This window comes from Sceloporus occidentalis, unplaced genomic scaffold (genome assembly GCF_023333645.1).
Source record: "Sceloporus occidentalis isolate IW3139 unplaced genomic scaffold, rSceOcc1.0.p SCAF_5, whole genome shotgun sequence".
NCBI lineage: Eukaryota > Metazoa > Chordata > Lepidosauria > Squamata > Phrynosomatidae > Sceloporus > Sceloporus occidentalis.
The window spans coordinates 136,688,080-136,715,523 of record NW_028316985.1 but is presented as its reverse complement, the minus strand read 5'-3'; the positions used below and the strand labels follow the sequence as shown (position 1 = coordinate 136,715,523).

The following is a 27,444-nucleotide window of genomic DNA, read 5'->3' as shown; positions in this document are numbered from 1 at the left end:
TCTAATTTACCATGATTCTAAGACAAACCTATCATATTTTTTTCTGTTTGAGGGGGCAAGGTTTATGGTGGAGGGGTGTTGCCACTGTCTGCCTATGAGGCTGAGACAGTGAGGCTTGTCAAAGGTCACAAAGTGACGATGTAGAGGTTTGAACTCTGGGGTCTCAAACTTGTGGTGCTATAATCTTGTTGTGTATGATCTCAAATTTGCATACAACAAAAACATTTAATCCAAAAATGTAAAACAGTAGGAAAAAGTCTGAATAGGCTAAAACCATATTAAACAATTTCTTTTTAAAGACAATTAAAACCCATTAAACCAGTTAAAATAATTTAGAATGTGCAGATTTGGATAAAATCAGTTAGGCCCTGAAGGTTTTAATAAAAATAAAAAAAGGCATGTTTTGATTTGCCACAGAAATGACACTTGTGTTGATGCCAATTGGGCCTCTGTTTCCAGCAAAGAAGGCCCTCTCCACCACCACCTGTGTCCTCCTATAAAATACTCATAATTTTTCTAGTCTTCATTGAAAAAGAGTGTCTTGAAACCAAAGAAAAGGCCAACCACTGTGAGATTTTTGTGAATAATTTTTTAACACAAAACCTTGGGTATTTTGTGCCTACCGGTAATTATTATTATTATCATTATTTTACTAGAAGCAAGATTTTTGTTCATATGATAATGTAGTTTGCTCTAAATGTAGTCTGTGCAGGCATGTTGCTTTTTACACAAAAGGGACAGAACAAAAAACATGAAAGCCCATATTCACAGTGGAAGAATTATTTTCCTAACTTTTTTTGTGTGCACTCAAAACTTATTAGCAGAAAAACATAGCTTTTGTGTAGAAAGTGGAATGAAAGGAGGGAAAGTCCTATGTGCTGTGTCATTTTTTTTATTTTTAAAAAGCTCAACTTGTTTTGGCCTTATCACCCTAATACCCAGGAGATGCATTTCTATAGAGAGTACAGACCGCAACATCAGAAATTTCTGATAATTGAAGGCCAATTGGTGATAAGGCTGAAAAACACTGGACTTTGTAAGAATAAAAAATTTTGACCATCACACAGCAAATGGAAATTTGCCTCCTTTCATTCCACTCTCCACACAAAGCCAAGTGTTTCTCCTAAAGTGACAAAAAAAAAAAAAGTGAGAAACATCATCAAAAAATTTCTCCTAATCTTGCCTAGTGGGAACATTTGAAATTATTATTATTATTATTGCATGCAAGAATGAAATAAGTGAATATTTATATCCCTCCTGAATGTCATGTCAGTGAGTGGGAAAACAACAGCTGTCAACATGGCTTGCACCTTGGAAATCTGGACAAGATGAAGAAATCACTCCCAACTTTGCTCAAAGGGTATAAAGGCAGGAAAGGCCTAGGAGTTAGGATGCAGACTTGCAGTGATCTATCACAACTGTCTCTATCTGACTGGGCACTCCATCCTGCATCTTTACAGTTTTGGGCATGTGTGTCTGAAGGTGCATGTTCAGAACAGAATAAGAATTCTGATGGTATACTGGCCATCCTTCTGCTCAGTAGTTTTCTTTCATTAGCTGGCCAAGATCACTTTGACACAAGTGCTGAGTTCACAATGGCTTGTTCTTTCAGAGGACTTTTATATATGTAGATGATTAGACAATCATTTGTGGAGTGGCACATGGTGCTGTGGCCTCCCTGGCAACTATTAAACTTTTGTCCCTACTGAATGAAAAATCAGAAGACTTTTGTGCATTTTGACTTTTTCCTCCACACTTTTTTCCTCCACACTTCAGGATTTTATTTTATTTTTGCAAACAAAACAAAACAAAAACAACCCCCCCCCCCATTTGCATCAAAAATTGGATTTCTTACAAAAACTTATTTTTCTACACACAGCATTTTGTGCAGAAAGCAGTATAGGGAGATACAGTCTGACATATAGCCTAGACCTAAACCAGGTTTCCTATGTCTTACAAACAGTAGGAGGCAAGCTCTGGATGGAACTTTATTAGTCGCTTGTTAATATCTTGAAAAAAATTCCACTGCTGTATACCGTGCAAGTAGGAAGTTAGGATTATGCTTATAATTAGATTGAACAACCTACATACCAGCCTTGGATAAAATCAAAGGCAAATAGATAAAATGAATGCATAAATAAAATAATTCACTTTTGATTTTTGAATAATAATTGCAGCACCTCTAACCCAATGGAGCCAAATGTTCATGTTCTCATCTACAGTATAATCACATAATAAAGAATGAAGTGCTGGCCACAAGTGTGAACCAATCCCAGTGTATATAGGTGATATTTTATGTTTCTAACCAGTGTACAGTGGAAAAGAAGGTATAGGAAAAGACAATTTTATGTGAATTGGTGGTCTTTTTAAAGCTGTACTTTATGTTGAACTAAAGCTTCAGATAAGAATTACAGTCATGTACCTACAGCAAGCTGGCTAGCACAAATGAAAGAGGTGTAGTAGACTCTCTGGGGAATGATACACAAAAAGCTACTGTGGTAATAGAAATAAATAATGAACACTTTTTCCAAAGAATAATTTGGGGAAAGTGCAGCACTGGGAATACATACTGTCTTCAAAAAAAGAAGAAACAAGCCTTGATGGGTTCCCTAGCTTGCTTTTTCTTGAAATGCCACATATTTCTACAGAGGCAAGCACAGTCAATCGCTATTGACTTTACGGGATTTGAAAACAGAACAAAGGGAACAGACAACAAAGTAAGGCATAATTGTGTAGAATATTATCAACAACAAGTGTGGAGAATCAGGAAGCAGCTTTTGCTTTGTTTAGGAAAAGGCCAAGAATTAGCTTTATAATTGCCTACAGCATCAAAAACTATTTTAACAATAAAGGGGGGAAGGGCAGTGAAACAAAACAAAAATGAAGGTTGGCATTTCAACAGAAGAGAGGATATTTATATTGAAATGAGTAATTTCATTTCATAAGGAAGTGCATTTCATTAATCAGAAAAGTAGTTTGCAAAGTACTGTTTGGCCTCAGATATTGCTACAATTCTCAGAAACTCTAGTTGGCATGGTCAATTGTCAGGGCTTCTGAGGGCTAACAACATTTAAGGAAGCAAGATTGGAAATTACTATTTATTAATTTCAGGAGCAGCCAGTGGCTCACTCATTGAGAGGGTGGTAAATCTATTCTTGATTTTATTGCTGCTCCTTTGACCAATGCTCCAAAATGAATGGGAGCAATCCCAGTGCTTGGAAAACCTGGCGGAGACAAAAGTATGAATAGTTTCACCATCCTGATGTAGCAGATCCATGAGCTACTTCTGATTTGCTCTCATATTTTCATGGGATAAGTGGCTTTTCTTGTTTCTGTGTGTTTCCTTCTAGACTTTTATAAATGAGGGCTGGCGATCATAGGCTCTCCAGATGTTACCAGACTGAACTTTCCAAGAACCTACATCAATAATTTTGCTGGCCATGGCTGATGGAAGCTGCAGTCCAACAGCATTTGAAAGGTCAGATATTCTTCAGTCCTGGGACCAAGAAGGAATGCATATGGGAAAGGGTTCTGCTGATTAGTTTAGTTTATGCTGAAGAAATTCAAATATTTGGATTCAAATCCTATGCACATGTTTTGAGGTAAATAAGCACCAGTCATCTGCAATCTTACATAACAGTAAGACTTATATTCAACTAGCCATGTATAGCATTGGTCAAGAAGCCACATTCTAGTATCTCTAAGTAGTGGATCTATGGCTATGGGTGCAAAGAAAATGAGAACTACCACTCTTGAAGTGGTGATTGTCCTTTAATATCAGATGAACTCTCATGTTTGCCTTGTTTCACCCTCAAATGTGTTTCACAATCCCAGAACTAGTCTCCTGGCCAAGGAGGAGGTGTAACCTGCAATGGATGGTAGAAATAGTTCCTGAACTCTTAGATGCTACCAACATGTTCTCTTGGCTGATCTTTAAGATGAGAATAGCTGCCTATAGCAATCTGTTTGTAGCAATACATGTGTATTGTACAAGCCCACTAAAGGCTTTTGAGAGAGGAACACAACACTTCTTCACCTCCTACTTAAGGAGGGATGAAAATTTTGTTTCAGATTATTTGTGATAAAATAATTTACTTTTTATTCAAATTCATGATAGGATTTTTAATATATAAAATAAAACATCAAATATAGAAGAAAAAAAGCTCTGCTTGACACATCAGTCCAAGTTCATTCATAAATGTCTGGATTTGAATCCCTGTGCATTAAAGAATGCTAGCTAGACTACACTTCCCATTTCTTTTTTCTCAAAGCATCTCCATGAGAAGCAATTACAACAGGGTCCATTCCATCCTGAAATTAATTCCACTTATTAGATTTAACCAGTACAAATAGGATGAGTGTTGTAGTTCATTTTTGAAGAATTTAGCAAAGTATGCAGATGCATTCATCTCTGAACACATGAAATTTGAAAATAAAAATATAGGAGAAAGTAAAGCAGTTTTCTTTGTTTCTACCACAGGCTGAATCTAAAATCTACTCTAGCAGTTATTTTTAATGGGACAGGACTGCTCTTCACTGGTGCTATATCTACAACCATCCTTACAGTTGATGGTGAGTCATTTTCAAATAATCCCATTGACTTTACTAGCACTAATGTTCATAAATTCTTCTTGATCATTTGTGATGACATGATTACTGTGAATATTCTGTTCTCTACTTGAAAAGGCAGAAAGATACATTTGGTTTTTGTTCTGTATACTGTGATTTAAAGTCAGCTCTCAGTACTAAACAAATGCACCATTGCTCATAAAATAGCTAGAGGTGAAAACACAGAAAACCACCTCTAGAGACAGAAGAAATTGTACCAGTGCTGAGTCTTTTTGAGTGCTGAAATTGCTTTTGTAAGTACAACAAATGAATTTATATTTAAAGTGCTGCATAAACCACAGTATATCACATTTTCTCTGAAAGCATTTATTTGAAGTTCCATATCTGTAAGGGTTACATTCATGTTCCACAGTGCAATTGAGAAGCACAGTTCTTCTCAGTGGACCTATCCAACTGCTCTGTTTTCTCTTGGGCCTCAACTTCTTTTTAGGCAAAACATTAATAAAGCAATGATTTCATCACAACTATGTTTGTATGTATCTGAAGTAGGAAATGTTAATAGGTATGAACAACAGAGCAGAGTATTTAATTTACTACAAAGCAGCAGCAAACACAGGTGAAAGACACCTCAGCTGTGTACTTTAATAGCATAATACAACTAGAAAATGCCAGCATAATTCATCTTAAATCCTTTGTTCATGTTTTCTTCACAAACACTAAGTAAGATTATAAATTCACCTACACCCCCAACTTCATAGGAATGCAATAAAAAAATAAATCCATCTTTTCAACTCCATAATGATTCTACTTGTAGCTGTAAATGAGTGACTAAAATAATTTATAGTCTAAAGAACCTACATTAAGCCTATAATCCTATACATATTTAGCAGGGAGAATGTTTCACTGAAATCAATGGGACTTTCTTCTGAAATAAACTTGCACAGGATTGTCATATACATGAGCTTGACTATGTAGTGCTGTTTTGAAAAATCAGCCTAAAAGCAATGGGTAAAATCCAGGTCCATTAAAGTCAATTGAATTTGTGCTGCTGATCTGAATTAGAAAACAATGGGGAATATTTTGTGTAGCAGGTGAATTTCTTAAAAGATACCACTGCTCTGGTATCCGTTAGAATTGTTTCATCTTTACTGTGGGAGAGATAATAAATCTTTTTGGATTAGAGTTAGCCTACAGTAGATATTTTGATTGTATATATATAAACAGAAATAAATGCCTAAATTATGCGCACAGATGGGACATAATTACAAGCGAGTGGATGAACCTTCACAAGACCAACTAAGTCTTCAATATGTTTTCTTCTTCAAGGTAGCAACAAATAATCTGAACAATTCTTTTCTAGCTATGAGAAAGCCTTTGAAAATTACACACTTTTCAAAGACTATATGCAAATTGGGACTTTTTTTGCAAATTTCACATGTGGTTGTTTTGCACAGGAAACAGCATTTTCTGAACAGGAAACATTTTTCAACACAGAATTATTAATTCTCACACAGAAAATGTTTGTTTCCACACAGAAAATGATCAACCTTGTGTGATGTTTATTCCAAATAAATCCCAATTATAGCATTTTCTGTCCAGGATTTGATATTTCTGCATTGAAATATTATTTTTCATGCAGAAAATGTTGTTTTCCATGAAAAATAACAGTGTCTGAATTTTGCATAGAACAAGTACTGGACTGTGAAGATTTTCCTCAATTCAGGATTCTTCTTGTCAGGATGTCTCAACATTTAAAAAAAAAGAATGTTTTTTTTGACAATGTTTCACATATTTTAAAGATTTTTTGCATCCCAAAAGCCAACTCAAGACATCACTTTACATTCCAATAAACCACAACCCCATCCAGGTGAAATGGGGGCATGCATCTTCATTTGACAGGACTTTTCAGCTAAAAAAGTGAAGTCCATACAAAACCAAAGTAACAGGGATGTTGACCAAATCCAGGCAGGACAGTTCTCAAAATATGTAGGGTGCAACATGTTGCTCTGATGTAAATTTACTTGCTTCTTCACCTTTCATTTATTATTCACTTCCATTTGCTTATACAGTCAGCCCTCCTCATAGGTGGGCTTGCCTTCCGCGGCTTTGAGCTTACGTGGAAAGCAAGCCCCGTTAGAAGTGATGAGGTGCATACCCACACCGTATGCAAGCACGCACGTCATTATACCTATGAGGCTTGAGCATATGCTCATTTCCCCATATGTGGGGGAGTCCAGAACAGATCCCCCATGTAAAGGAAGGGCAGACTGTATAAGAAAAACAGTATACCCAATGGATTTATACTCCGTGCATGCAAACTTGGCATAGTGATCTGAGTACTGGAGTAAAGCCCTCCAGTTCAAATTGTTACTTAGAAATGAAAAATCATTGGATGGCATCAGGCAACACACACACATGCACACACACATAGCCTAAGATGATGGTCAGCTCAATAAAATAGCCCCTAAACCCCTATGATAGGGTCACAATAATTGGAATTGAAAGAATATAACTAACTAACTAACTCTCTCTCTCTCTCTCCCTCCCCCCCTCTCTCTGTGTATACCAATGGGGTCATATACAAGTGGTCATTTAATCTGAGAAGCATTACTAGCATGTAATGGTTTTTAATTAGTCGGTAACCCCGCTTTGATCCTATGGGAGAGGCAGGGAAACACAAATAAAATTTATTATTGTTATTATTATGACCCCTAGAAGAAAAATAAAAGCTCAGTTCTGCAAAAGTAAGGAGCAGTTGTCAGCTTGACAAACAGCAGTGCTATTATTATTATGGCAAAGGTTTTATAATGATTCTATTTAATAGCTGGAGAGTTTTTTTTACCACTTACATTGATGTCTTCCAAATCTAAGTTGTTCAGAGCAACATTGTTCCTCTTCCAGATGATGGGAGGTCTCAAGGTTCCCTGAATGGTACAACTTAGTACTGCACTTTGTCCTACTGTTGCTGTAGTGATGCTTATTTTCTGATCTTCTGGCAGACTCAGTTGAATTACTTCTGTAAAAGATACATTGCATTAAATGTTAATTAGCATCCAGGATTTCCATACCCAGATCCGTTTAAGGTTTTAATTTGAATCAAAGGCAAAATAATTTTGAAATGGAGATGGGAAACAGAAATGTTTCAAATAAAAGGTCAGCATGACATTTCAATAAGATTGACAGACAACAAGCAAATGCCTATTAAGAAGAGAGGTTTTAAACATTAAATGACTTCAAAGGAAAAAAACATGATACACAGGCTTCAAAAGTACATCAAAATATTTGTTCACTCTGTAAATAATACTGTAACATTCTTCTGAACCAACATATTCATATTGAGACTTTCTATCTACATTGTTGTTTTTTCCTCTTTTGAGTGGGCATCTGTTCAAACAACCCTTTAGAGTTTAAATTAGGGATGGAAAGAATATGTGGGAGGAAATGGTTGGAAAGCATGTTCCTTCAATGGCAACAAAGTCCAATGGGGGGAAAAATCCTAGACAGTTTTAGTCTTACTGTGTGCAAAATTCAAACATTGTTTTTTTGTGCAAAAATATTTTTGTGGACAAAACAGCATTTTAACACAGAAAATAATATTATTTTCGATGCTGTTTCTTGTACAGAATATACTGTAAATGCCTACTTATTCTGCACTACATCTACTCATAGTGGTTTGCACAGAAACAATATTTTCTGCAGAAAAATTCTGCACTACATTCATATTTTACAAAGAATAAGTGCAAAATTATGAATAACTTTCTAAACCAACATAGTTTTCAAAGACTTTTTCACAATGAAAATAAATTTGTTAGCATTACTCATTGTTTTGTTTGAGAAAAAAAATAGTGAATAATTACATCCCTATTTTAAAAATGCAGAGTGATGTCAGCCATGTTTCTGCCTTATCTCTATATAATATGAGAATGATGAAGGGAATGTTAATGTCAAAAGAAGCACAAATATTATGATAACTTTTCCCAATTTGTACATCTTAGGTCTAGTGCACATGAGCCAAATAAAAGAGTCTCACCCTAGTCTCATTATTATCTGTCTTCATAACACAGAGCCAAATCCCTGATTCGAGTGAAGATTATCTTTTCATCCACCAGATTTGGTGCAGGAAAAAAAATCTCCATTTACAGTATTTTCTGTACAGAAAACAGCATTTTCTATGTAGAAAATAATATTTTGACAGAGATATTATTTTCTCTGCTGAAAATGTTGTTTCATGCATTCAGTTTTACACCGAATCTGCATCATATCAACCTTAAATTGGTTTAAAATAACTAACCTTTTTGCTCTGGATTTTGCAGGAAAACTCAGAGTACTCCATAGCAACACAGGGTGGCTGTCCACACATGAGTTCTTGCTGTCACCTGGCATTCCCTCCCTTTGGAATCACAATAAGGCACCCAACTATGTGGTCGATATTGGGCACTCTGTTTCTGACCTCAGAGGGAACAACTCATGCCAGCAGCAGCAGTGCTAGAATGCATGTGTAGAAGGCAACCTGACGTTGCTATAGAGTGCAGAGGTAACAGGAGAATCTGGGCTAACTCTAGGGGCAGAATACTCTAGGAGCATTCCAACTTGGAATGCTTTTCTTTCAGCTTGGTTCATTTTCAGTATGATATCTGGGCTGAAGAGTGAGGAGAAAATTTAAGGAAGACAATGGATTGTAGAGGGCTTAGCTCTCCTGATTATTTTTACTGATTAGAGATGAGTGAGATGTTGGTTGGATTTATATTTTAATGAGAATTTACCCAATTTGTTGCTCCCAGAAAGAAAACCTGAATACAATTTATGCATGAAAATTTGTACATTTCAGAGCTTGAGGGATGGCAAATTAAAAACAATGTGTCATGTGAAAATGCATCTATCTGAAAAACGCATATGCAAAAGAAGCTTATTAATTTATTTTTATTATTATTGTTAAGCTTTATCTATAAAGCACTGTAAATTTACACAGCATTGTATCTACAATCAATTAAAATAGATAAAATAAAACTGCTTATGGCATACAGTCTACATGTTAACATTCAAATAATAATAAAATATAGCAGGCAATAAATTAAAATAACATTGAATAACAATCATATAATGTCTGAGAATGCTTCCCTGAAAAGTATTGTCTTTAACTCAGTTTTGAAGCTGATTAAAGAGGTGATGATCCATGCTTGTGGAGGAAGGAGGTTCCAGGAGTGAATGGCAGCAAGTGAAAAGGGGCAGATCCAGGATGAAGCAGTGAAAATCCTTGGCTGGGGCAGCAGTCTTTGATTACTTCCACATGAGTGGAAAGGTAAGGAGAAAGAAACTCTGATCCTTCCCCTGAAGGATTCTGTTCGCAGCTTGGGGGTGCTTCTTGACTTGTCTCTCCAACTGACAGCTCAGGTGGATGCGACAGTCAAGAGCGCCTGCTATCACCTTCGTCTGATACGCCAACTGCGCCCCTTCCTGGAGCCGAGGGACCTGGAAACAGTAGTACATGCACTGGTAACCTCTCGATTGGACTTCTGTAATGCGCTCTACTTGGGGCTACCCTTGTGCCAAGTTTGGAAACTTCAGCTGGTACAAAATATGGCAGCCAGATTGATCACGGGAACTTCTAGGAATGACCATATAACACCGGTCTTGAAGTCCCTGCACTGGCTGCCTATTAGTTTCCGGGCAAAGTACAAGGTGTTGGTGATTACCTTTAAAGTCCTACATGGCTTGGGCCCAGAGTACTTGAAGGAACGCCTTCTTCCCTATTGTCCGTCCCACACACTAAGGTCCTCTGGAAGAAATCTACTACAGCCAAAAAAATCTAGGCTAACATCTGTCTCCCAGAGGGCCTTTTCTACTACTGCTCCTGAACTATGGAATGACCTGCCGGAGGAGATCCGTCACATTCCCACTCTGACAGCTTTTAAGAAAGCACTCAAGACGGATCTCTTCCGGCAGGCCTTTCCAACTTAGTTACCCTCCCCAGATATTGAGATATTTGTCCCCTGATCTGTCTATTTCCCCCCGCCAATGTTTCTGCCTATTTTTTGGTTGTTCAATGTTTTTAATGTTTTTAATGTTTTTAATGTTTTAATATTATTACTGTTTAATTCTGTTTTAGTACTGGGAATGGGGGAGGGGTAGGTCTAGGGTTGGATTTTTTAACTCTATTGTAATTTGTTGTATTTTATTGTTGTAACCCACCCGGAATCTTCGTGATTGGGCGGGCTAGAAATAAATCTATTATTATTATTATTATTATTATTATTAGTTATCAACAGAAGTTTGTAACGAATACAGACAGGGAGGAGGAGCCAATGGTGGGATGACAATAAAGGAGAAATTTGATTGAAGCGGAAAGCAGACATGATAATGTGTGCAGCTGAATGCTGGACAGAAATTACAGGACAGAGGTGAGAAAGAAGAAGCCCCACCAGAAGGAGGATACAAAAGTCCAGTTACAAGACTACAAGAGCTTAGACCTGAATCTTGGCAGTAGATGCTGAAAGAAACCGTTGAATTTTAGTGATATTATCGAGAAAGAATCTGCATGCCTTGGTTATGGCTTGAATCTGGGGGGATACATTGCAAGGAAGAGTCAGAAATGAAACCAAGACTGTGCACTTCCTGCACAGGTCAAATAGAGATATCATCAACAAGAATAGAAAAGGAATATTGCTTGTAGGAAATGTGCATAAATATGCTGTAGTAAAAGAGAGGGTGCCTAGAAATATGTAAATTAGAGAAAAGTGCTGAAGATTTGTTGACATTTGGAAAAATGCCACAAAACTATGCATGTGGGTGGAAAAAAAAGGGTTCACAGTCTCATATAGAACTGACTTGGAAGACTAAAAAATGACGATCTAAGCAAGGCCAATTTGAACATTTCACTCACCTTTTCAAAAAGCAACTAGAGTAGCTTTGTCAGAAGAAGAAAAACGTTTAATCAGCATGCCAAGTTTGGGCCCCTCAGTAATATACATCACAGAGTTACTATTTAAATGCTCCGCCGTCTGTTATGTTGCTTCCATAAATTATTATTTTGTAAATATTTCAGATTTAAAACAGCTTGTCACTCTCATCCTAAGCCTATCTACTATGCAATAAGCCCTGGAATTCCAATGCCACTCTTCTACCTTCCATTTGGACAGGGATTACAGCTGGAAAACAATTGGCTGCTTTTTTTTCTGCTTTGAATAAGGTAGGCCAATCAGGAGACTGTCATATGTGGAATGATACTTGGCAACATGTTTAGATATTTCTTAATTTTTAATTTGGTTTCTTGCTTTTCAAATTGTAGGTGTGTGTGTGTGTGTGTGTGTGTATGCATGATGCACACATATGGGTAAGCAAAATGCATTTTTAAAGAAAATGTAAAGCTGTTGAGGATAATTTCCGATTGCTGCTACTGACCAAAAAAGTGGAGGGGAGAGTGGAGGGTCCCTTCATAGTACACAGTTCTAGTGCTATTATTTCACTTTAATTCTCATTGCTGCATCTTATGGAATCCTGGTAAATCCTAAGGTTTGCAGTTGCACTAGAATTTTCTGGCTAAGAATACCTTTTCCTACACTACAAACCCCAAGGTTCCACAGAATGTTATCATGGCAATTAAACTTGAATATAATCTCACATGAAGCCATGGTTACAAAGAAACATCAGCTAGCTTCAATTGTGTTCCTGCCAATGCTATACTAAGAGTACCTATAATTAAAGAAAACTATATAAAATAGAAATTATCCAGATGTGTAACTTTGCAAAGCATGACTTTCAAGTTGGCCCCTTAGAGCCTACATTCAATTATATTTCTATCTAGATTGGCTGAATAAAATTAAATTTATAAATGGGCCTTTCATAATATGCTGTGTTATCTCTATTAGTTGTTTCCCCTTTTAATTGTCATGTTTTTAAATGTTTTTAATACCCATCAACAGTTTACTTACTTACTTACTTTTGCATGGTGCAGATTGTCTAGCTATATGGGTTTTAACTTTTGTAAGCTGACTTGAGTCCTGCACTCAGAAAAAAAAGCAGGGAATAAATAAATGACAACAATCCAAGTATCGACTAACCATTCAGCAATTTATTTAATGGGACTACTCTAGTTGTAACTAGAAATTAAATTTAGGTGTAGATTTCCTCTCTCTTTACTGAAACTGAACAGTGCTTACATTTGGGTGCATTGATTCCACTGTGTTTAAAATTGAGTTTATATAACAATGTAAAGTAAACCTATTATACTTAAGGGAATGTTCTACTTTAAATGTTTTGTGACAAGTGGCCTGAAGGAGCCAAAGGAGCTTTGAGTCACTTCATTACTACTCAAACAACAAATTAGTTTCAAGTAAGACAGACATTAATCTTTCAATTGGGTATACAACATCTATCTATGATTGTACAGAGATTCTTAAATGGCTCTTTTTAGCCAAATTAAGAGAGCACTTTGTAATTAGTACAATTAAAGAGATAGCACATTTGTCTAATGTGTTTTCAGAAGAAAACATCAAACATTTAGGGAAAGAAGGTCTTTGCTGCAGCATGGAAAGCTAAAATAATTCCATGCCTTTAAATAAAAACAAGAACTTTTTTTAGCAAGTAAAATTGTATTTTGCTCCAAAGGTACTCTTCAGCTGTTTTTTTCACACACGTGAATAGGAAATTTCAAAAGTTTTCATGCTAAAGGGGAATATTGAAAGAGTGCATATTTTTCAATGACTTTTCACATTTTGGGAACTTTTGCTACCTTTCTTGACCAAAAGGTATGCTCTCTGTAAAATGTTTTATGTACAAGGTGTTGTAATTTGCATGCCTCTATGTGTATGTGTGTGTCTGAGTATGTGTGTGCCTGTGTATGTGTGTTCTAATGCAGGGGCCAAAAAGTTTTGCAGTAGTTGACTGGTATTTCTTGTTTGATATCTTGGCATGTTAAGACAGGATTTTTTTTTTTTTTTGCAACATTAATTAAGTATTACATGGAGTAAAAGGTACATGTCCCAAATCTGCAACTAATTCTGGTGATCATATTATGGGAGGAAACATGAGAGGCTTACAGATTCACACTGTAATCTTATCAAATCATTCCCCCAGAAGGCCTTCTAAATTTAGTTTTACTTTCTAGAGATATTGTTATTAAAGAATTCAAGAGGCTTATTCCTCTTTTCAGATTATGAAAATAATAATATCTCTGGAGGGTCTCACTAGGCTGGAGAAGTATACTGTGGAATATCTTTGGCAAACATTCTAAGTTGAACTTCAGAACAGTAACTTTGCTTATGTCTGCCTGGATATATATTGTATTATGTAGACCAGTAGTACTAGGCAATTAGGTGTGACATTGGCCTCCCATGAGACTTTGGGCCAAGTACCTAGTTGGACTCCCAAATCTTTTTTAATACCAGTATGCAACAACAATCCCCTAATACCCCCTGGGGTGTCGGAGGTCAATTTTGTCATTATTTTTAGCCCTCTCTTGGCCTTCAAAGTCACTTTCTGTGGGGGAAAAGTCTCACTTGGGCCTTGAACAGCCTAGAGAAGGGCCCAAACCTGGCAAAACTGTGCCACTCCCATAAACATGAGGGGAAGACCTAGGGGCCTGTAGATGTAATATTTCAGTACTGAGGCTGAATATGACAATTATGAGGATACAGCTAGCATACAGTTAATAGCACAAAAGCTTAGACTGTCTGGCTCATCCTGCCATGATATTGTGCTAGGGGATCTTCTTATGTATCATGTGTTTGATACAAATGAATTGATGTATGATATTCTGGTATGTATGGTTTTAATTGGAAGGCATAATATTACATTATGATGTCTCACTTGGAGGTTTTGCTTTGTATAATATGCTGTGAGATGACATGAATATAGTGGAGGGTTTACATCAGGTGTGTTAATTGATATGTTTTATGTGGTACTGATATGTTTACTAACTGATATGCATTTGAAACAAACCTGGTAGTTTGATACTTTGTGTAGGACTATTAGGTTGGCTGAGATGGGTATGCTTTGATATATAGAGTTGCATACAGATAAAGATTCATGATGATATGATGCATTATTCCAGCTAGCTGGTATGGTGCATGTAAACTGGTTTGTGTATCTCAAGAGGCAAAAAATACAAATTGGTTGTATCTGTTAAACAAATAGGTAACATGTGTTGTGGGATATATAGATAGCTATGGGAGCTTCAGAGAGAGGACTTAAATAATAATTGGGTTTTGCTGAATGCTTGGTAAAGGGATGTGTCTGGTTTGTGAAGACCATTGTTATCAACTGCTGCAACAGTTAGAACAACTAGGGAAAGTGGCCTGGGGAAAAAGGGAAAATAACCAAAGAAGAACCAACTATTTCGAGAACAATGATATGACTGAGACCACCAGTTTTGTAAGGTGGAGCCAATGCTTTTAATAGGCTTATATTTGATGTATATGTACTTAAGTTTCAATTCTGTCCAAGATACCAGACCAGTTGCATCTCCATGACTTCATAAATAAAAAGCTTGCTGGTCATCCACAGAAACCCAATTTACTGAGTCTGGGGGGAGAGTTCAACTAGTTCCTGACATAGCGTCAGAATGGACCACAAGAGTCACTTACTCTAACCTCTTACCAGACAGAAATATACAACTAAAGCACTCCTGAAAGATGCTCATCCAACCTCTTTAAAGACCTCCAAAGATTGAAAGTCCATGATCCTTGGGAGCAGTCCATTCCACTTACAGTAAAGAAGTTTCTCATAGGCCCAGAACAAATGGCCCGGAAGAGAGGCCAGAGGCAACCACATGGCCCACTCCCAAAGTGGGCAACCATGGAAACTGTGTGGTTCAGGTCAAAATGTTAGGTGGAATCTAACCAGTGATTTGAATCCACTGCTTCGTGTTGTAGTCTCTGGAGCTTGCTCAGACAATTAAGTCACCTTGAGATACCTATGAGGCTCCTGTTTTAATTAGTTGTAATGTTGGCATATAGGTCACATTTTCCATGTGGATGTTATTTAAAAACATCCTATATTCAGTGGGTCAGTCGCTATGTGACAAACCATTCATCAGTGTACTGGGCCAATAAGTGGAAGGAATGTAGTTGTCTTAGACATTCTGATTATTTTCTGATATATTATCACTAACTCCATGTTTGTTTTTCATGGATAGTTACATTTCTGTTATGTCCCAATGTTATAAAAGTCTATGATATGGAAATGAATCAGATAATTTATACAAACACTACAAAAACAAGTTGTTTGAATCCACAGTCAGCATGAATGAACAAATATGATAATGGAAAGGGAGAAACTCATGACATTGTTCCAGTTCACAAGTAGTTAAACAGAAAAGCAAGCTAACATTATGATCAAACAGCACAAAAGCAAAAGCACATGCATAACCATTTGTATATACTACATTTATACTGACAAAATATTTACAAAGAACAAATGCACCTTTTAATTAACAACAGCACATTTTCAGTCTTCACATTCACTTTTACTTATTTATTCACTTGCAACCACAAAACACCCCTTTGAGTCGAAACTAATGAACATTATCCAGACTGGTGCTTACTAGATAGAATTAAGACCACATTAAGACTGTATTCATTTTGTTTGCCTATTTAGAATGTAATTTAAAAGCAATCACCTCCTCAAACGACACAGAACTGTTCTTTGTACATAATCTACAGCAAGTTTCAAACTCTTAATGGGAAGACCATAAAACTCTAAAATAAAAACATAGAGCACTGTGATGGGATAATTTTTACCTTTTGCTCTTATGTGGTTTTAGTGTCATTTTATATATGTGTGATAAAGGCACAGTGTTATTGCATATGATTTTTATTTCCTTTTATGGCTCCTTCAGTAGGGCATAATGTCAGTTCCACTTTCACATCCCATTTTGTTCAGATTCTGTTAGGTGAAACTTAACACATTTTTAAACACATCTAGAAGAGAACAGATGAACCTTCGTATTCTGTCATCAGTTGAGCCCAATATAAATCAAATTATTTGGTGAACAAAGCCATAATAAACCTTTTAAAATACATTTTATATAAATTTTATAGTGTCAAGCATTTTTTCTAAAAATACTGTCAAAACATGGAACAAAGCCCAAAGAAAAGAAATAGGCTGGGGAAGAAATATTTTCTGCATGTGATCATATATCTAGTTTATTTTTGGAGAAAATAATTCACATTTCTATGTAAAATTCTATGCTAAATAAAACTCAGTTTCTATTACACTTCTATATATCCAAGATATTTACTGTATATATCTTGTTAATGTGCCAAATCAACAATATATTTTAGACAACCAAATATGACTGACCATGACTTGTTTCATTCTTGATGAAGAACTTTACTAGAAGAGTTTTTGCTATGCCCATTTATTTACAATAGCCATTCCAGCTATGCAGGGATGAACTACATACATTGAACTCCACATGGATTGGGCCCACTGTGCGAAAAATAAAATAAAATAAAATAAATGATATGCAGGGAACAATAAACACCTTGTGCCTATGTGCAAACTCTGGGGTGTCCCAAAGCTTTCCAAGATATGCAGAAAATATAAGTGGTAAACAATCCATGCACTGCTGGGCATGCACTGTTATAGGATCAGCTTCACCCGCCCCCTTTAATTTTGTTGTTTTGTTGTTTACCAGTGTTCACCACCAGCGAGGCAGGGTGGGAAATATTCCTCTGTTTTATTTTCCTATGAACTCCACCCCACCCTTTATTATTGGTGCAGAAATAGACAATTTCAAAATTGTAATTCACCCTCTTCAGATAGGGATCCCTAGAAAATATCTACAAGAGTGCACATATATCCTATTGATTTGTAAATTGGTGGGTGGGGCAAAATCTAAGTTAAAAAGAAATCATATTGTGGGTTGAAGGGATTTGCTGTAAAGTAAGGTGCATTTTTACTTCCATGGCGTGAATGGAGAGTAAAATATAAGGACACTAAAAAGAATGAAATAATGTGAAAAGAGTTCCTTTCAACATAGTACATACCTGGACCTGCATGGCAACAATGCTGTGGGAGAGGGGACACTTTGGTGGCCTACATGAATAGAGGCCAAAATTAAGCTGGCTTGTAGCAAGGTCACAAGCTGAGGCATCTGATGGAGGGAAGTCGGATATTATTTAAGGCTGGCCCACCCGCTTCACAAGCCCTCTTGGTTCTTCATTCTGTGAGCCATCTTCCTGCCCTAAGTGCAATGCGAGCTTTGCTGGTCACCTTGTGGTTGAGTAGAAATTTTCTTCCCTTTACCTGAGACTTTATCGCACTGACCCTAAAACAGGCCTGTCACGTTCCAAAAAGGGGGCATGACGAGAACCGGGTGGGATGAAGAATGCATCTTACCACACAGGGGAACGCTGCCACTGCTGCCGGACGTTCCCATTGCATTTTACATCCATCCCAGAGGGGGTGATTTTTGAGAACTGTTCAAAAGCATTCTCAAAAATTACCCCCTGTGGGACGGATGTAGAACGCAATGGGAACGTCCGGCGGCAGCAGCGGAGTTTCCCTGTGCTGTAAGATGTGTTCTTCGCCCCATCCCATTCTCTTCACACCCCTTTTTTGGAACATGATAATAATAATAATAATTTGTTTTATTTATATACCGCTATTCCAACGATCATAGCAGTGAACAGCAAGTAAGCTAATTAGCTCCCAACAGTCTGGGTACTCATTTTAGCGACCTCGGAAGGATGCAAGCCTGAGTCGAGCTTGGGCCCTTTTGCTGGTCTTGAACTCACAACCTTGTGGTTTTGAGTAAATGGCTGCAGTACAGGCATTTAACCACTGCACCACCAGGGACCATTCTAGGGCCAGTGCAATAAAGTTCCTGGTGTTTTTCACCTACCCCATACTGTATCATTGTATAAATAGGTTGATTGTGGCAGGTAGTGGAGGGAGAATGTACTGGCACTCTTTTGGTGAAGAGTATTGCTCTGGAACATTTCAACAGGTCCCAGGGCCTTGGAGCTGACTTGGGAGTTTTCTTTTATTCATAAAGTCATGGGACTTTAGGGGGAGTGTCCTGTATTTTTCCACAGATAATGACCTGCTGGGTAGCAACCCATGGAATTTGAATTCCCTTGTGGTCAGTTGTTTCGCTAGAGAGAAGGTTGACACCTGCATTAGGTTACTCCCCCTTTTGCTCTTTTTTGGGTTCAAGACATTTAAATAAGTTTTAGGTCAAACAAAGAGGCGCTTCTTTATTTCTTTATTTTCCTAATTTCACAATTGGTCATCAAATGCTTAGCTACAAAAGGAGACACAGAGAAGTGGGCTGAAACACATTTGTATATAATATATATGTGAAAGCCAGACAAATATTTTTCACATGCTCACAGGGAACTTTGTACATGTGTACGTTAAGATGGATACAGTGTCTATCTTATGTGAAGTTGAAGGCTTTCATGGCCGGCATCCATAGATTTTTGTGGGTTTTTCAGGCTATGTGGAGTCTCTGAAGATACCAGCCACAGATGCTGGTGAAACCTCAGAAATAAACTCTTCTAGAACATGGCCACATAGCCCCCCAAAACCCACAAAAAAACAATGTTTATATTATTTAGAAAGTGTGTGTGTGTGTGTGTGTGTGTGTGTATTTGCTGTTTGTATAAATAAGCTGCCCTCATGAGAACTGGTAGAATTAACTTTCAGGGTGATTGTTTTTTTTTTTTTTAAGGCATCACACTAAAACAGACATTTAGGTTCAGCTCTATTCTTGTTGTAAAAATGAGACAACTTGGAACCAGCTGTCGGAAGGAAAGAGCCAATAACACTTATTGTAGTTAGATGGCATAGCTCCCTTTTCCAGCAGGAGTGATAAAAAAACTTGGGCTGATACAGAAAAGAATAAAAGACAATGTAATGTAACACATTTCCACAATCAATCTACAGTGAAGTCCTGCACCCTGCTACTCTCATGAGATGGAGAAGGTTTTTTGTTTTTTTTTAAATCTATGTTATTTAGCAGACAAGACATAAGCAATCTGCCTGAAGCTATACAGCCTGTCACAGCACAAACAATACTGGAACTCAAATGTTGGAAAGCCTTGCTTTGAATAAACAGAAAATAAATTTCAGTATGATTCTCTTAAAGATCACTTGATTCAGCCCTTGACAGGAAAGCACTCCATACTTACCATCAATGATTTGTCCAGCTTTTCCCACAAAACACCCCTACAGTTGATTGGACATTGCTACTTTCTCAATTGAGTAAAAAGAGAACTAGGGTTGGTTAAATCTGCTTTAAATCTATAACTAGAAATGTTTTCTTTAAAAAAAAACCTCAAGAATAACCAATGAAAATATACACACACCAAACAAACAAAATATATTTATTAATATACTACACTGAGGTGGGTGGCTGTGATATCTGCATGCAGATGTAAATGGGGTCACATGGGTAAAAAGTTTGAGAACTAGTGGGTTAGAAAAGTAGTAAAACCTTAGTATACGGATGGTCTTGAAAGTGGTGTGAATTTACTAAGGTTGTTGAGAAATAGGTATGCAAAGAAATCAGTCACACTGTTTATGTACTCATATCATATCTCCTGAATCTGGCAGTGGTGTATTATGCACTTTATCTTAGAAAATCTGTACATTCCCAAGGCTTTTGACACATTTTAACAAAGAAAAAAAATGTGAACAGCTAAAGCAGCATGTGTTTGAAAAAGAATCATGGACACACAAATTAGCCAGTGGGAAATTACATTCTTACATTCAAAATTCTGTATACTGTGAAAAATACAAACAGAATTACAGACACATTTCCATACTGGGGTGGGGTGGGGGTATAATTTCACAACCAAATATGTGGAATGATAGCTTCAGCTGCATACACTCCAGGATGGAAAAATCTAGGATTTAGGGCCACGATCCCAACACTGACATCCATTCAAGGTCCACGGTATTGGTGAATCTGAAATTAACTGTAGCATAGGACCAAACTACCTATAGAAGGCAGAGATGAAACTATACGAGAAACATGTTAGGAACCATTTTCTTAAAACAAAAATTCTGGCTGAAATTCACCCTCACAGTTAGAAATACATAACCGTGAGTTATGCATTCATGACTTGTTAATATTAAATATCCCTAAACAGTCAATAGAGTAGGGTATGCGTAGTGCTCATGAAAGTCTCCCAGTCTGAACTTACTGGGCACTAGCCACTGCAAATGAGAGGAATCTGTTATCTGGTTGATTGGGACACAGCTGATTGATGTTTCCACTCACCTCCTGTGAATCATCTCTAGTGCAAGGGGGAAATATGACAGGATTCTCTTTCTGGCTGTTGCACCAAGGAGGTCAAAATATCAGTTTATTGTGTCCTGAATTACTAAGAAAGATCCCATACTCACAGTGGGTGCTGCTTGATAAGACTGGATTGGGTGTGTATGTGTGGATTGGGAGATACTACTTAGCTATGTGACTTGGATAGTTATATAACTAAGCAAGTAATCTAAAACTGTGGCCCCTGTCATTCCATATTCCTGAGTAAGGGAAGACATAACATATCTCATTTTTTATTACACCTCATTTTGTTCTGAAAGGATATTTACACCCCCTTCTAAAGCCAGGTTTAGAGATGTTTCTCTCAATATACCCACTGTTGTGATGAAGAGGCATACGTCCAAAAGTAAGTTAACTGGAAGTAGATCACAGAACGAAAGCTTTCCCTTCCTCCATCTGAAGTGATTGGTCATCCCACTTTCAAAGGTTAAAGAGTTCACAGATGAATATGCAATGTAATCCAGAAGAAAGGTGAATGAGACATTTCACCCAAAAGTAGCTCTGAATCCTGAGTCACTATTATGAAGTTCAAGGAGAGCAAACAATTACCATCTTCCTCCTCCATATGAGGGAGAGAAGAGGAGGCAGGCACAGCTCCACCATGCCTACAGTAGCTCTAGAAGCAGATGAAAGTCCTCCTTCCATTCCAACTGCCACTGCCCTATTGGACTTGATCCCACTCCCACTCCCATTCCCTTCTCCCTTTGTGCCATGTCGTTTTAGATTGTAAACCCAAGAGCCAGGGAACTGCCAAATTAGCAATCTGCAAACCACTGTGAGAGCCTTTGTGTCTGAAGATCTAAATTCTCTAAGTGAATGAATGAATATTGTTCAAAAGGGCCTACTTGATAATATGATGCAGGTGGGGCAGGGTAAAGGTGGAGACTACTAAAAAGTCTTCTGTTAATTACTCCTTAACCGTGTTTTATTAGGAAAGATGACAAAAATGCAGAATAGGGACCTCCTCTTCCCTTCTCCATTATAAGCAGAATACATTTACAACAACAAAAAGTATAAATGTAAAGCTACTTTTAATCTGTTCATTCTGGAACACGGGTTATGATAAATCCCTGTATACAGTGGTAGCTTTTCTTTCATCAGCAAACAATGGTTGGTTAAAGAGTTTACCATATTAATAGGATTTCTTGTTAAGCTGTGTATTTGAACTGAATCAAGAATAATACTGAAACAATATGTGATATTATCCTGTATAGTTTAATCGGCAACACAGCTTAGGTTTGTGTTGCTGTATGGCTTGTCTTTCTTGGCATGTTAAAAAAAATAGGAACAACTGAAAAAGCAATACATTTCAGTCACTGACGAGACAAGAACAACTACCTCCCATCAATCAATGCTGAACCCCTGACTTATGAAAGAACTACAAAGATGGGCTCTTAAGAAAGACTTGTCCAGACAGCAGTCTTCAGACAAAAGGTTGATGGTAAAGCACTAGTTCTTTCACCAAGATGTCAATAAGGAGAAGATGGAAGTCTTAGAGTCCTGTGAGATATATACCACATACAGCTTGGGATAAATCAATGTGTGTAACATGAACAAAGACTCTCATTTATGATGAACCTATAAAGTTTGTCAGTTCCAAAACCTATGATGTCAAAGTCCTTCACCTGACATTAGCACTTGTAATTTTGGCTAACTACATCACTTTATGGCTTACTGCACATTGTTGTTGGTTTTGTATGCCTGCAAGTCATTTCTGACATGGTGAGCCTAAGGCCAATAGGGTTTTCTTGGCATGATTTGTTCATAGGCAGATTGGCTTTGCCTTCATTTGAGGCTGAGAGAGTGTGATTTGCAAAAATAAAATAAAATAAATAAATCTGGATTTCCATGGCCCAGTGGGCATTTGAACCCTAGTCTGAGTTATAGCCTTATGCTCACACTACTGCATCACACTGGCTCTTTAGTGCACATAGGTAATATGCACTTGAGTATAATGGAACAGTGCCAAATGGTCCTGACTGAAATCCATTAAAGACAATTTTCTAGGTTCTTTCAAGTATTCACGGTGTAGTCCAGGTAACATATATCATGTAGATAGTCGTCTGACTATCAGTGACTTCCCTCATTAAGGTACAGGAGAATTTTAAGGTTGCTTTTTAATGGGTTTTCCTATTTGACATCTGCTGAACCAAATAGAGCAGTGGTTCTCAGCTTTTGGGCCTTCAGATGCTTTGGACTTCAATTCCCAGAAGTCCCAGTCAGTATGCTCATTGTTCAGGAATTCTGGGAGTTGAAGTTTCAAAAATCTAGAGGACCAAATGTTGAAAACCACTGAAATAGAGCAACAAATGCAATACAGTACCACCATATCATCCAAGCTATCATATCCCCCAATGAAGAGAGCTGACAGAAAGAAAGAAAAAAGATTTGAGATGTGGTACTGGAGAAGAATGCTGAGGATAGATGGTCAAAAAGACAAACAAATGGGCCATTGATCCAAACAAGCCTGAACTCTTCCTAGAATTTGAGTTGTTATAGTCTGACCACATTATGAGAAAGCATGACTCACTAGAAAAGACATTAATGCTAGAAAAGATGAAATGCAGTAGAAAGAGAGGAAGACCACGCCCCAGATGGATAGACTGAATCTGGGAGGTTACGGGCCTGAATTTGCAGAACCTAAACAGAGAGATTGAGGATTGGGATTTTTGGAGATGTCTCTTCCACAGGGTCACCATGAGTTGAGTCTGACTTAAGGGAGTTAACAACAACAAACAATGACCACCATACCACACTGAACATACCCAGCTTTGTCTGCTTTCTCATAAATAGGATAAAATCTATATGGATAAGAGACCACCTGGTTGTACCAGGGATATCCAGCTAAGAACAGGAAACTGTGATGAGCCACTCCTAGTTAGAGATGATAATACTGGGCTAGGCAGTATTGCCTCAGTATCAGGCAACTTCATTGGGTTTCCTTTTCTTCTATGGAAGAAAGAATACTCTGTTAAACAATATTTTTAAAAAGATAAGTACACTTCTGTCATTCCAGAATCATATTTTTCCCATTCATTTCTTGGTTTATTTCTTAATTTCACCTAACAGCCATCTCAGACAGCTTTTCTAGAAGCATATAAGAAAACTTTCTATAGAAGTAAGACTGATTAATCATACCAAACACTATATAATCCAACTTTCTTACATAGCTATCAGAATTTATCAGAAAGGGATGTTGTTGTTGTTGTTGTTAACTTCAAGTTGGTCTGGACTCATGGCGACCCTGTGGATGAGACACCTCAAGTCCCTCTATCCTCAATCACATTGCTCAGATCCTGCAGGTTCAAGCCTGTTATGTCCCTGATTGAGTCTAACCATCTGGCATGCATTCTTCTACTGTCTTGTACTTTTCTTCGCATTATTGTCATTTCAAATGAGTCATGTCTTCTCATGATGTGTCTAAATTATGACAGTCTCAGTTTCATCACCTTGGCTTCCAGGGAGAGTTCAGGATTAATCTGTTTGTCCTTTTGGCTGTCCACAGTATCATCAGCATTCTTTTCCAGCACCACATCTCTAACAAATTTATTTTCTTTCTATCAGCTCTCTTCAGAGCCCAGTTCTCTCATCCATACATGGTGACTGGAAATACCATGGTATGGACGATCCATAGTGTTCAGTGTTATATCTTTACACTCTAGGATCTTGTCTCATTCGTTCACAGTTGACCTTCCCATTCCTAGCCTTCATCTGATTTTTGATTACAGTCTCCATTTTGAGTAATGTTTGATCCAAAGTGTGACAAATCTTTAACTATTTTGATTTTTTGTCATACATAATGAATTCATGTATATCTTCTGTGAGCCTTATTTTTGTTTTCTTAATGTATTGTGATATTAGAGGTGATTCAAAATTCAAGTGCATATCCAATGATATATTGTAGGTATTAACTTAAAAAAAAAACCCCAAAACCCCCCAGAAAGATCAATTATACATGAAGAAAACAAACAAGTCCAATCAAAACACTGATAATTTTGAATTCATTCCATAACATACTCTTTCATTATTCTAATATCCTTCTTAGACCATTCACTTTTTTTGTTTATATATTCATTTAAACAAATCTCCCCTTTTCCTCCAGTTAAAACTTGTAGATCTTCAAGATATTCTAATTTACTCAAGACAATGTTCAGATCTCTGTCCAGTGGGGAAAACTCCACCTTCCAACACTCCTGGCATTAAAGAAGTAGCTTCTTTCCCTCCCTCCGTGTGTGCGTGTGTGTGTGTGTGTGTGTGTGTATCATAATTTAGTTAAAAGCTGATCCTTTGGGGAGCTGAAATCCAAAACATCACAAAGAATATGTCTGGAAATGCTGCATAAAAACACGTATGTTATACTATTTTTTTTTCTTTATTGCAGAGTCTCTACTGGCTGTTTCTGATACCTCTTTCTGAAGACAGATATATAATGATTGTGCGTTAATCATTGATGGACTTTATACTTGTGTTGCTCAGGAATTAGACTTTTTAATATAATGCTTAGAATACTTGATATGTTTAGATGATGTAGCAAGAGAATTTCTAAGGAATGTAGCTGGTCATAAAGGAAGATGGTGCTGGTATATGCCCTTCAGTTACTAAAGCTCGTAGTAGATCTTTGGTCTATTGTTAGCTGATCATGTTATGTTGCAGAAGGCCCCTTCTCTTCTTTGGTTTGTTTGCTTCTGATATTTCAGAGAAAGAATCCAGGGCAGTAGCATCTCCAGCCTTGGAGACACCAGATATGCGCGAGACTGCCAGAGAGTGGGCAGTGGTAGTGGACTGTTTGGCTCTGCCCTCCTGCTGCCTTGCGCACCTGCTGCCCACATCACCACCGTGGCTCCCTCTCCACAAGGGGAGGCAGGCCAACAATGAAGCCATTAGGGGCATGCTTGTCTTGCCCACACTGCTGCTGCACTCCTTTATCAGGGAGAGAGTCAGGCTGGCAATGAAGTCACTGGAAGTGCACTCGACCCTCTGCCACCCTCGCCACCACTTTGGGTTCCTCCCTGTAGAGGGAGCCAGGCTGGCAACAAAGCTATGATGGATACACTTGCCCCCCCCCCCACTGCATTGGGAGGAGGGCCCCATTGGATGTCACTCCTCCTCTGGGGTGTCATCTGGTGCACATGCCCCACATCCACCCAGTGACGCAACTGATCCAGGGTTGTTCTTGGCTTTTACACTTGGTCTTGTTGCTGTCATAACTGCAAAAGGGGAGAGTGTTCCTTTTCATTTTGATAACTTGTTTTCATATTCTTCAATAGTCCATCTTGTAAGTGATCCTGACTGGATCACTTACAAGATCTGGGCTTACGAACTGTCCTCTTTAAAAGGCTTTATTTGTGTACTTTCTTAGATGCATATACAAATCTCAAAGTGTTTTACAGTTGCCATCACCACCAGATAAAAATACTGCATAGGAACTATGGTATTTATAGAGAAGTCTTAACACAGGCCAACTCAACCATAAAAACCCATTAGGTGAGCTTGGGCAAGTCACACTGTCTCAGCCTCAGAGGAAAGCAATGACAACGCCCTTCTGAACAAATCTTGCCTCTCCCAAAAACAAAACAAAAAAAACCCTATAGGATAGGTATGCCTTGGGTTGTCATAAGCTGGAAGGCATACAACTTAGCACAGTTATAGTTGAATCAAAGATGATGAAGATAAGGATTTCTAAATATAATGTGAATGAGCTGGTTTAAGTGGGAAAAATTCAGAGCATCTTTACTCATGATGACCCTCATGTTCTGCTTTTACAGAAGATTCATCAGAAAGCATTCCACTCACTTGCTAGATAGGCTGAGACTACAGCGCTGTGTGGCAGCTGCTGGTTTCTCCAAATCAAGGCGTGTTTTATTTGCAATAGCCACCCCCTTATAATCCTAGCAGCAGGTAACCTTTTGTTAAAATGTTTCTAGCAGGTACAGTTAGTAGCTTTTGGGATATGAAACACGATTATTAGAAGGAACCTTAACTATATATTCTCTGAAGTAGATTCCAGCAATATGAAACATGTATGTGACCTCTTATTCAAAACTGCATTGAGAATCTCAATTTTATTAATACCTGGTGTGAGACTCATTCAGGGGAGAAACATTACACTTTCTTCTCCAGAAGGCATAATTATCCTTCTAGCATAAATTGTATTTTATTTTCTGTAATCTGCTGAAACTGTTTAACAAATGCAAGAACTGTGACTGTACCCTCTTCTAATCATGCTTCAGTGCAGACAGCTTTGCATTTAAGACCTAGACCTAGACTTGGACTTAGACCATTTTCAAGGTCTTTAAATATGTTTCTATTAGAAAGTCAAAATCCTAGGAAGAAATGGAACGAAATAACATTAAAATACATTTTACACATGAGATAGCTCCCTTAACGCTTTGGGGTACACTTAAGGTGATGCATAAAACAACTAAGTTATGTGAAACATATATCTCATCTAGCAAAACAACAATTATTTACTGAGATGCAAATCTAGATTTCAAACATAAAAGATTCTGGTGATGGGTCTGCAGATATTTTACTAATTTTAAATCCAAAAGGCATAATTAAAACTGTTAGTTGTTAAAACAATTAATCAT

At 37.5% G+C, this 27,444-nt stretch overlaps 1 protein-coding gene across 3 annotated transcripts in view; it reads right to left on the bottom strand.

The window, feature by feature from the left end:
- The window catches only part of FSTL5 (follistatin like 5), a 424,501-nt gene that overhangs the window by 126,728 nt on the left and 270,329 nt on the right, over positions 1-27,444 (bottom strand). For all 3 annotated transcript variants that reach the window (XM_089525584.1, XM_089525583.1, XM_089525582.1), the window contains exon 7: positions 7,419-7,585. In XM_089525584.1, coding sequence (XP_089381710.1) covers positions 7,419-7,585 — 167 coding nt within the window. The remainder of the gene's footprint in view (positions 1-7,418; positions 7,586-27,444) is intronic.